This window comes from Hylobates moloch, unplaced genomic scaffold (genome assembly GCF_009828535.3).
Source record: "Hylobates moloch isolate HMO894 unplaced genomic scaffold, HMol_V3 SCAFFOLD_27, whole genome shotgun sequence".
Taxonomy (NCBI): Eukaryota; Metazoa; Chordata; class Mammalia; order Primates; family Hylobatidae; genus Hylobates; species Hylobates moloch.
Genome location: NW_026652302.1, coordinates 1,996,635 through 2,009,051, shown reverse-complemented (window position 1 = coordinate 2,009,051; position 12,417 = coordinate 1,996,635). Strand labels below are relative to the sequence as shown.

Genomic DNA, 12,417 nt, shown 5'->3' with positions numbered 1-12,417 from the left:
CCCATTGTCTTTAACGTGTTTTTTTGTTTTTGCCCTCACATTTCCTATAAATTGGATACTTTACTGAAGCTTGATCAAATGCAGGTTTATTTTTCATTTTTGGCAAGACTGCTTCATAGATGATACTGATACTCATTTAGCTGGTGGAACCTTAGTGTCTATTTCAGATGTTGGAAGCCAGTGGTGGTTGAGGCCGAGATCTGTTACTGTATAGTAGTTGCAAAATAGGAGACATTCTAATTCTGTCTTTCCTTCTCTACTTATTATGTAGGTCACTTCAGTAAAGAGAACCTTCCTCTTATCTGCTATTTGTTTATATAATAGGATAGTTCATATAGCAAAGGCAGGATAAATATGTGATTCTTTCCCTTTGTTTTAGTATTCATCTTAAGGGGTTGTTCTCTAATAGTTTCCATGATGACCAATTTATTCTTACTTTCAGTTTCACTATGTGCTCAACAACTTAAACATACTTGATATACTTCAGTCCACTGAAGTTATTGTTGCTTTTCACGTTATCCTAACTTTGGTCAGTGTACCTCCTCCCTACTAATCCGTATATTTCTGAATCAAATTTAGAATAAGGTATTTTTCTATGGAACTATGACTTCTTTCAGTGCCATGTCTGGTGACCATAATTTAGACATCAGGAATGTTCATGGTTTCCAATTCAGTGAGTAGAACTATATCTAGGAAATGTGTAAGTGGTTGTTTAAGATAAAATACATCATAATCTTAATGATAATCATATTGGTATGTTCAGTTACTGAAACATCAGAGTCTATTGAGTAATTATAGCAACACTTGAATACTTTGCACATGTTTGTACATTATGTTTTTAGGCCTGACTGAAAGGGAATTCCCTTTGTTTTTATGACTGTATACTTTTTGCTGCTCACTAGTCAGGATCTTCAAATTAAACAAGCATGTTTTGAATAAATAGAGTTCCTGTCATTTCTGTGTAGTTGTGATCCATAGTTGTGGTCTGCAGATGAAAGCAGATTTTAAAAATTGAACATTTTGGTTTTGCTTATTATTTTAAATAGTGATCTAGGCTTGAGCCACTATGGAGTCACAGGGACTAGTTTACCTTCTTGCTTTAAACAAAGAAACTGGACAGGATATCTGAAACAACAGTTTTCAGCAGTTAGACAGCAGGTCATGTAGAACAGTATTTTTTAGAGAGGAGAAACAAAGAAGGTAAACCTCTCAATTGCTTTAGCTAATGGCCTGAAGAGATTTTCCAGTTCTTGGAACAGGAAGAGGGAACCTAGGTGGAAACTGAGAAGTCTCCCTGAGTTGAAAAGTCAGAGTTGGGAAATTGGGGAAACTAAGACGTCTTCAGCTTAGAAGGCAAGGTGTTAGAGAGCAAAGAGCTTAGAAAGAGAGTTGTAGAAGTCTACAAAAGGACCCCTGCCCTGAGTCGTCAGTTGAATATGATTATTGCATGGGTATAAGGCTTGGATAAGATCCACCAAAAAGGAAACAGTAGAACCATTTCTGTAGCACAGACAGGACTGGGAATAGTTCACATTCCCAACAGAGTAGAGAAACTTTGTAATACACAGGGTATAAGAAAGAGTATTCAGAAGGCTATTGTTTCAGTGGTGGAACTAAACTAGCCTATACTAAAGGCTGGCTTAGTTTATCCTAACAAATCTTGAATGCAAACTTTGAAAGGACTGAAAGGACTAAACTGTTTTTAAGTATGTAACTACATCCTAGGAAAAACACCCAAAAACATTCAGAAGAGTATGAATAGTAGCCCGATATAAATTTTACAATGTCTAACATCCAAATAGAAATATATGAAGTATGCAGAAAGCCACGATATACGACCCGTAATGAGAAGAAAATGAAAATAGAACAGATTCAGAAATGACAAAGATGATACCATTGGCATCAAGGATATTAAAACAAGTATTATTAAATAGACTCCATATGCTTAAGAAGGTAGATGAAAGCATGAACATGTTGAAGAAAGACATGGAAGGCAAAAATCACACAAGTGGATTTTTTACAGATGAAAAATAAAATAAGGTGAAAAATACTCTGAACAGTACTGCCAAAGGATTAATAAGCTTCAGGAAATAGCAGTAGAAACTACTTGTTGGGAAAGAATGGAGGAAGAAAGGACAGATCATTAGTGAACTGTGGTACAGCTTCAAGCAGACTAATATGTGTATTTTGAATCCTAGGAGGAGAGTGGAGAGAAAGTATGTTTGAAGAAACAATGATCAAAAGTTTCAAATTTGATGAAAACTATATACTCAGAGATTTTAAGAGTTGAATGAACTCTAGGCAGAAGAAACACGAAACAAACTACATAAAAGCACAATTTTCAATTCCTAGAAACTAGTAATAGAGAAGATTGTGAGAACAATTAGAGGAATTTTAAAAGCCACATTAAATACAGGGGAGCAAAGATAAAAATGACAGCAGAGGCTGGGTGCAGTGGCTCATGCCTGTAATCCCAGCACTTTGGGAGGCCAAGGCGGGCGGATCACGAGGTCAGGAAATCGAGACCATCCTGGCTAACATGGTGAAACCTCGTCTCTACTAAAAAATACAAAAAATTAGCTGGGCATGGTGGTGGGCGCCTGTAGTCCCAGCTACTCTGGAGGTTGAGGCAGGAGAATGGCGTGAACCTGGGAGACAGAGCTTACAGTGAACTGAGATCACACCACTGCACTCCAGCCTGGGTGACAGAGCGAGACTCTGTCAAAAAAAAAAATTACAGCAAATTTTGTTTTCTTAGATACAATGTAAGCCAGAACACAGTGGAACACCACCTTCACAGCAGTGAAAGAAAAATTTGTCAACCTAGAATTTTATACCTGGTGAAATTTTTTTTTTTCAAAAATAAAGGCAAAATAAAGACTTTTATAGACATAAAAATTGAAATAAAGAATCACTTGCAGACCTCAACTATAAGATATGTTAAAAGAAGTCCTGCATGCAGAAGACAAATGTTATGAGATGGAAATTTGGATCTACTCAAAGAATGAAAGACTCTGGACATGGCAAATATGTGATAGATATAAAAACTTTCTTATTTTCTAAATCTAAGAGATCATTAATTATCCAAGCCAAATATAATAAAAATGTAGGATTTTTGACATACATAGAGTTAACAAACAGACAACAGTAGCACAATGGTCAGAAGACATGGTCAGAAGACAGAGGACCATTAATAGATTATTATTTTATACATAAAGTAGTGTAATATTATATGATGGTAGACTATGGTAAAGATATGTATTGTAAATCCTAAAGGAAATACCAAAGCAACAGCAGCAACTCAGAAAGTTAAGCTAAGTAGGAAATAAATTGAGATTTTAAAAATATTCAATCCAGAGGAAGGTAGAAGGGAACAAAGAATAGATGGAAGCAACAGTGAACAAACAGCAAGATGGTAGATTTAAATCCAGCTATGTCAATAATCAGATTAATAGTTTAAACACCCCATTAAAAGACAGCGATTATCATATTGGATAAAAAAGCAAGATGTAACCACATACTGTCTGTAAGAAACCCCCTTTTAAAGATACAGATATGTTGGAAAAAAAGATAGATGGAAAAAGTAATATTAGTAATCAAAAGGAAGCCGAAATGACTATATTAATATCAAACAAGTAGGTATCAGAGTGTTTCACCCACCAACAGAGTACACATTCTTTTCAGCTGTACACGGAGCATCACCAAGACATACTATATTTAATGTCATAAAATCAATCTCAATAAATTTTAAAAGATTAAACTCATATAAAATGTTATTTTACTATACTATAAATTAGAAATCAGTTATATAGATGGAAAAATCTGTAAATATTGAAAAGGGAAACAACATACTTCTAAATAACCCATGAGTTAAAGAAGAAAACATAAGGAAAATTAAAGTATTTTGAACTGAAAAAAAAAAGAAAAAAAGATTTACCAAGTCCTGTAGGATACAGCTAAATTATCCATTATAGCATTAAATGCTTTGTATTAGAAAACAAGAATGGTTTCAAGTGAGTGGCCTCAGCTTTCACCACAAGAAACTAGAAGAAAAAGAGCAGATTAAATCTATAGTAAGCTGAAGAACTGAAATAATAAAGAGCCGAAATCAACCAAATAGCTAACAGAAAAATAGAGAAAAGTGATAAAATTAAAAGCTAGATTTTTGTGAAGATCAATAAAATTAATAAACATGTAGTCAGAGTGGTGAGGAAAAAAAAGGCACAGATTACCCATTGTAGAGGTGAAAAAGGATATCATTCCAGTTTCTACAGAAATACAGAGGGACTGATAACGAAATATGTACTTAATGCCAATAAATCCAGCAATTTAGTTGAAATGAAGAATTTCCTTGAAAGATCCCAAATTTCTTGGAAGTTCCAAAGCTCACTCTGAAACAAATACTTAACCTAAGTAGCTCTGTAATTTAAGAATCAAAGTTGTAATGAAAATGTTTCCCACAAAGAAAACACCAGGCTCAGAAAGCTTGCTGGTGAATTTTACCAAATAATACCTGTTGTACTCAGACTCTTCTTAAAAATAGAAGAGAAGGGCACACTTTGCAACTCACTTCATGAGGCACGCATTACCCTTTAACAAAACTGGAAAAAAAAATTATAAGGAGACTACAGACCAGTATCCTTGGTGAACACAGATGCCTGTCATAAAACTTACTCTTAACACATATTAATATACAAAATGAAAATCATGTGTTTTAAATGACAGTGGTGCTTAGTTAGGTATAAATTCTAACTTCTAAATTAACTTGTTGTAATGTAAACTGAGTAAAAATTTCTAGCTTTGTTTCCATGAGTTTATGCTATTCTGTCATAGAATTTGATTCTCAGTGCCGTTTTTGCCAGGTGTACAATTTCAGATACTCAAATTATTATAGGCATAATTCTTCCTCACTAGTGATGGTTAAAAATTTAAGATTTTGACAAAGTACTACCTTTCCCCTCCCTTAATATTTATGTTCTATTCAATGGTATATTACTGTATTCAAATTCATTTTTATTACACAGGCACAAATGTATTAAATGACATAACAATTTAGAACATTTCTAATATAATTAAAGTTCTACTCAGTACAACTTTAATTGTTCATTTAATCTCTTGAGGGTGATTCACATGGGTGGGAATAATGGGAACAGGAATGTATCTTTGCACCCTTGAGCTTTTGTTGCTTTGTAACCATAGTTATTATTTTTTTAATTGACAAACTCTACTCTCCCCTGGTTGTGTCTCAGTGATAGATTTTGAGTGTGCTTGAATAGCATTCTTAATATTTTACAGATACTTTCTACAGATGATGCTTCATCTATATAAAATTTTATCTCTTTAGTGGACGTTCCATTTTTTTAAGCTATAATGTATTAAAATATGAAGTATTGGCCAGGTGCAAAGGCACATGTCTGTAATCCCAGCTCTTTGAGAGGCAGGGGTAGGAGGATCACTTGAGGCCAGGAGATTGAGATCGGCATGGGCAACATAGCAAGACCCTGCCTCTACAAAAAGTAAAAAAAAAAAAAAAATTAGCTAGGCCTGGTAGCATGTACCTGTAGTCCTAGCTACTTAAGAAGCTGAAGTGGGAGGATGGGTTAAGCCCCAGAGTTCAAGGCTGCAGTGAGCTCTGATGGCACGACACTGCATTCCAGCCCTGGTGATGGAGCAAGACCCTGTTTCTGAAAATAAAGTATCAATATTCCTTTTGTAGTAATCAGTGTGGCAGGAAAGAAATGCAGTATTACTGATATTTTAAGACAATAATACTTATGAACTTCTTTATTTTATGATTATTCTTTATCATATGTCTAGCATCATCTATCAGTGACTTTTGTATTTGGGTTTCATGTTGGTTTTTCCTGGTAGATTGAGAAGCATCAGAAATATTGGTAGTATAATATGAAGAAACAATAATTTGTGCTTTGCTAGCTCTCTAGGCACACTGAAGTCTCAAGACCATCAGAAACCTTTTAAAAAAAAACGTTGAGGCCGGGCGTGGTGGCTCACTCCTGTAATCCCAGCACTTTGGGAGGCCAAGGCGGGCAGATCGTGATTTCAGGAGATCGAGACCATCCTGGCTAACAGGGTGAAACCCCGTCTCTACTAAAAATACGAAAAAACTAGCCGGGCGTGGTGGTGGGCACCTGTAGTCCCAGCTACTCGGGAGGCTGAGGCAGAAGAATGGCATGAACCCGGGAGACAGAGCTTGCAGTGAGAGGAGATCACACCACTGCACTCCAGCCTGGGCGACAGAGCAAGACTCTGTCAAAAAAAAAAAAAGCTGAAATAATATGTTTGCAACTCACAGCACAGGAATCATAACAGCTTTAAATGAATTATTTTTTTGCACTATGTATATTCATGGAACCATTTATTCCCTTAAGGGTTTTTTTCTCCCATATTTAGACTGGTGCTTTTAAGTCAGCTTATTTTCTGCTTATTTTTACAGACATACACATGCACACACGCAAATACACTTTCCTAAAGGTAAAACAGTACTTAAAACAATGAATAATTTGGTCACATTTTCAAAATAATGGAAGAAATTTCCACTTGGATTATGTATTCATTCATTCATTCATTCATTCATCTTTAGAGGCAGTCTTACTCTTTTGCCCAGGCTGGAGTGCAATGGGGTTGGGGGAGGTTATTTTTAATGGAAAGGGCAGTGGTTTCAGTTTATAACTGTTTATAATCTTTAGAGAGAAAGGAAAAAAAGCTATAAATCATTTAATGTCCAATGTATAATAACTTTTATCAACTACCTTACAAAATGTATGATTCAATAATTGTCTCGTTTAATTATATAGTATTATGGTTGTCTCCCTTCTATGGTGTAACTAATGTTGAAAAGTTCACAAGTTTAAAATACTAGGACAAAAGCTGTACAATTTAATGTATTATTCATACATGTAAGAAATCATTCGGGCTATAAGCATGTACTTTATTTGATTATATAAGAATAATAAAACTACAGAGTATTTTCAATATTTTCATGTATTTGCAAATGTAATTTTAAATGAAAGTCTATATTATGCATTTTCTTTTGTCATTGTTTGGCATTTTTCTGAGGGCTTTGACAATAATAGATAGTTACATTGGGGATCAATGCAGCTTTTAAATAGAATGTTAAAATAACATCTATGAGAAAAATTATTTTAAAATAAAATTAAAAATATTAATTAGTATATGTGTAATGTAAGAGCAGCTGGATTAGGATTTATTAATATATACATTTACTGTGAAATGATTCTGACAATACTGATTAGTTTGCAAAACCAGTAAGTAGAGAATTTATTCAGTTTCCATACAGTTTTGAGTTAGTGAATGTAAAATTTGATAGGTAAGCAGTTAGCCTGTTTTGTCTTCCTAGAAAATTATTCTACAAGATGCTGTCGTCTAATAAGAATAGCAGAAGCATCATAGTACTACTTTTGCCAAAGCCTAATAATTAAATATTACTGCTTTTGAAAAATGTGTCACAGTAGACAGTGCTTTTGTTTTTTCTTTAATTTTATCAAAAATGAAAATACTGATGTCAGACTCTTAATTATCTTCATGAACCTTTTTATAGTTATGATTTTTGTCAGATACTACATCTTTTAAAGAGCTTTTAGAATTGCATGCACAGCTATATCATCTGCGTTCCTTCGTTCTGTCTTCACTTTTTTTTCTCTACCCTGGATTCATCTTGCCCTCCATGACTTTTGTATGTCTTCTATTTATTGTGTTCTATTTTCCATTCATCTGTCCTTTATTCCTCTTTCTAACATCATCCCGTTATTCATATATATGTATAATTTTCAGGTTTTTTTAAACAAGTAAATATTCTTCTTTTTTTTTTTTTTTTTTTTTGAGATGGAGTCTCGCTCTGTCGCCCAGGCTGGAGTGCAGTGGCGCAATCTCAGCTCACTGCAAGCTCCACCTCCCGGGTTCACACCATTCTTCTGCCTCAGCCTCCCGAGTAGCTGGGACTACAGGTGCCCACCAGCATGCCTGGCTAATTTTTTGTATTTTTTGGTAGAAACGGGGTTTCACCGTGTTAGCCAGGATGGTCTTGATCTCCTGACCTCATGATCCGCCCGCCTTGGCCTCCCAAAGTGCTGGGATTACAGGCCTGAGCCACTGTGCCCGGCCATAAACAAGTAAATATTCTTAATCACCTGGAAATTTTATATCTTCTCCTTGGAAAAACAGATAAGCCAATTTACACACAAAATTTATCAACCCCAATTTATGTTTCCTACATTATATCTCATATCTTCTCCCATGAATTATTCAGATTTGCTCCAAACCCACCTTGCTTCTGATTTTGAGCATGTGTCAGATTTGCTGGTGAGATTTGATTTTCTCACTTTATGTAAATTTCTATGTCATTTTCTCAAGAAGACTAAAGAAAAAGTATAAATTGTATGTTTTATACATGGTAGATACTGTATACATATTTTTCAATACTCGTGATACTACATATGTTCTACATATATACTTAGTATTAGAAAATACATCTTGTATCAAGTTGGATTTGCATATAGAAAATTGTATAAATAAATAGTGCATGTTTGTTGCATGTCCATATTTGGTTATTTCTTTGCTTTTTTGTGGGGTGTTTTCTGTTATTTGTTTCTATTGTCCAAAATAATTGTGAATCATTGGTTCCAGTAATTAGATAGTATTTGTTTTTGGAATGCCTAATAATTTAATAATATTTTATAAATAGAAGGCACTTTTAAACAAAGATACACATTGTTTTCTTTAGCAAAGTAGAAATATTTCTACATATGATACATATTTATATACATGATATACGTTTATACATGATACTATTAAGATGTTTTTATCTATAGGTTCCAGATAGCACTGTAGACCTCTTTTGTATTTTCCCTTATCAATTTTTTAAAAAACGTTTAAAAGCTTTTTAGCACTGCTCGTGTTTTTGCAGAAATAATTTTACTTGTAAAGGCTACTAAGGGATTGCTTATTTTAAAATTGAGTTTTCAAAATGTCATATGTATATGTCAGTTTATTATCATTTTAAGATTTTATTTAGAATTTTGTAAGAGATGCAGATGGTCCCTGACTTACAATATTTCAACTTATGATTTTTTTGACTTTACAGTTGGTTTATCAAGACATAAAAAGTAAAGGAGCTCCTTAGGAATTAGAATGCAATTATGGTTTCTGCTGAATGTATATTGCTTTTGTACCATCTTAAAGCTGAAAAATTGCATATTGAACCATTATAAGTAAGGGATCATCTGCTGTGTTGGTAGCATTAAATGCATTTTTGACTTATGATATTTTTGACATGAGTTTATCAGGGTATAACTTCATCGTAAATTGAGGAACATCTGTACTTTGAATAGAAAACATTGTATTAAATATTGGCATTTAGAAGTATAGCTGATTATCTGTATCTGTCTGATTTTATACTAAGATATTTTATAATATTTAGCTTAAATTTGTAAGTATAGAAAGAACCCAAATAAATAGATGACATGATAGAAAATGTTGACTTTATATGTGACAGAAGTTTTGAGTTTCAGTTATATGATTTTTGCGCTATACTCTGCAATTCTTGCATTCCAGTAGGGTAGCTTTAAGTCAGTTGACCATTAAGAACTAAAATTGTATCAACTTGAGTTGAAAAGAAATAATTCAAAGGACGCATGGGAGAGTGATTTAAAATTTTTTTTTACATACCAAAATTTAAATAATATTAGAGCAAAAAAATGAGGGGTATCATACTTTGGTGATATAAAAATATTTTCCAGATAGTTTTTAAGCAACCCAGAAGTACAAAATAAATTTCTTATCAGAAGAGGGTCCCCTGAGATCAAAATTGCCTCAGTAATTACTGTGAGAGATGAGGAGCATGTCTTGTAGCTCAACCTGAAGCATTTGTATTGATCTTAATTCCAGATCCACATTTTGGCTCTTAGGAGTGTGGTCAATTAACACATTTTATTCTAGTCTTGTCATTGCAACTAGTTTTTCCATTGGGACATTGGTTGTAATAATTTGGTAATTTATGTTTAGGTATTGTTTATGCTAAGAGTAATGCAAGAAAACATTTTGTTTTACTGAACTTGTCCGTAGATGTCACTATCATGCCTTCTTTATGCTGATTTAAGGAGTAAAGTAAGTACAGAGAATTAAAACAGTGTTAGTATGAAGAAAAATCTCATTTGTATTACAAGAGGGCCAAATTATTATGGAAATATTAAGTTCACATATTAACCTTAGGAAATAAAGAAAAGTTAAAAATGAAAATTAATAGATTATGAGATCATTTACAGATAGTTTGCTATTTAGATAGATTTTTTAAATGGTATTTTTCATCCTTCTATAGGCTATCCACTCTGTTGCTTGGCATCATGAAGGAAAACAATTTATCTGCAGTCATTCAGATGGCACCTTGACTATATGGAATGTAAGGTCCCCTGCTAAACCTGTACAGACAATCACTCCACATGGTAAGAATGCAACAATTTTAAATACCACCTAATTGTAATGTACAGTAAACTCTTTTGTTTGACTTTGCATTCTGATTTGTTTGATTTTTAGGATAAGGGTGGGTTTCCTTTCATTTTTAGGGAATTAAAAATATTTACACTTATAGAAATAGTATCTAACAACCAGTTAATAAAATTTCAGATTAAGCATATTTACAGTTGAAATTGCAAATTTGAAATTTTAGAAAATGTTATGTTACTTTCTGAATGTCATATCTCCAGTAGTCCAAAAAATAATAGTTTTGTGAATGAAAATGATGCAAGATTTACATTCTTTTCCATCTCAAAGCTATCAGTTGCCTGTTGTTAATATATAAATAACAGTGAACTTGAAATACTTGGAACCCTGTAGAAGGTAATTTTATATATTAAAATACGGTGTCAGGAGTCCTCGGAATCATCCCAGGTTTAATGATTCACTAGGAAGACTCACAGGACTCAGCATATAGTCATATTCATTGCTGTGATTTATTACAACAAAAAGGCATAAAGCAGAATCTGCAAAGGAAAAAGACACATGAAGTCTAGAGGAAACCAGGCTCAAGCTTTTCAGAGTTATTTCCTTAGGGAGTCACACAGGATATGCTTAATTCCACTAGCAAGGGATTGTTATCACATGTGTGAAATATTGTCTACCAGAGAAGCTCACCTGAGCCTTGGAGTCCAGGGTTTTTATTGGGGTCAGTCATGCAGGCATCCTCTGCTTTAGCAAATACCACAATTCTAGACTCCCAGAAGCAAGACGGGTTTAGCATAAACTATATTCTTTGTACAAACCAATTAGGCAGAGTAAATCACCCTCCTCAGGGAATAATGAGCGTTTTCTTGAAAACCAAGTTCCTAGACATCAGCCAAAGGCCAACCTTGTAAGCAGATCTTTGTAGGGATAGCAGTTGCAGACCTGCTGTGTTAACTATTTTCTGTATAAGTAGTACTTACAAAACTTATAAGAAACTTTTATTAGAATATTTATTAAAAACATTATGAAGGCCACCTTTTTTGTTTTAGAATTTGTATTTCTTTATTAATCTGCATTCTCCACCGTCACCCCAAGAGAATCCTTCCTGGCAAGTTTAGAGAACTCATGTTAAAGGAACTGTTCTATAAATTGATAGTATATTCAAGAGTGTCTTTGTAGCTATTGCTAATATTTCATTGTTTGCTTTAAAATTTGAATACCTACTTTTTTAAAAAGTTGATATATTTTGACTTACTACAATATAGAAATGAAAGAAACAGTAAAATTAAAAACAAGTTTTATCTATCTGTGGCATATGGGATTTTAGGCTTGTTTGTTTTCTGGGAAGAATAACAGTTCTTGAAACCACATATTGTGAAATACTTTACCACTGCTTTGTGACAGCAATCATCTTCTTGGAAAGCACTTACTTTAAATTCCCTACACATCTATTTATGAGTGTATCTAGAGGATATTTCTTATGATAGTAGGTTCAAGTTTTTCTTACTATATTTTGTTCCTTCATTCTATTAGTATCTAGATTCCTCATCTCGACACTCCTAAAAATTCCCATAATCTTAGAATCTCCCAACCCTGCTGGAACCTACGAATCCAGATAAACAAAAAAGTACCAATAAGGTGTGGTTAGTTCAAAAATCTTTCGTTTCAAATCCAGAAGAAAATGAAACTCATGTCAAAGATGATAGAAATATATAATGCTAGTTTTGCAGCTTGAAGATTATCTGTTTTTATCTTGTTTTGTAAGAATAGTACAAAGGGTCTTTTTTTCTTTTGATCTGTTTGAGATTAAGTTGTCAATATGGTGCTGATTCACTCGCAAATATTGCATGGTCTTTTTTTTTTTTTTTAATAGGACATTTTTCTATGTAACCAAGTTTTGCCTTTATTCAAAAGAGTTTTATGTGGATTAGATTTGGTTGT

At 33.5% G+C, this 12,417-nt stretch overlaps 1 protein-coding gene across 1 annotated transcript in view; it reads left to right on the top strand.

Moving 5' to 3' along the window:
* The window catches only part of LOC116463085 (syntaxin-binding protein 5-like), a 184,223-nt gene that overhangs the window by 67,921 nt on the left and 103,885 nt on the right, over positions 1–12,417 (top strand). Inside the window, exon 8 of the mRNA XM_032146044.2 lies at positions 10,355–10,478. Within this exon, the coding sequence (XP_032001935.1) occupies positions 10,355–10,478 (124 nt within the window). The remainder of the gene's footprint in view (positions 1–10,354; positions 10,479–12,417) is intronic.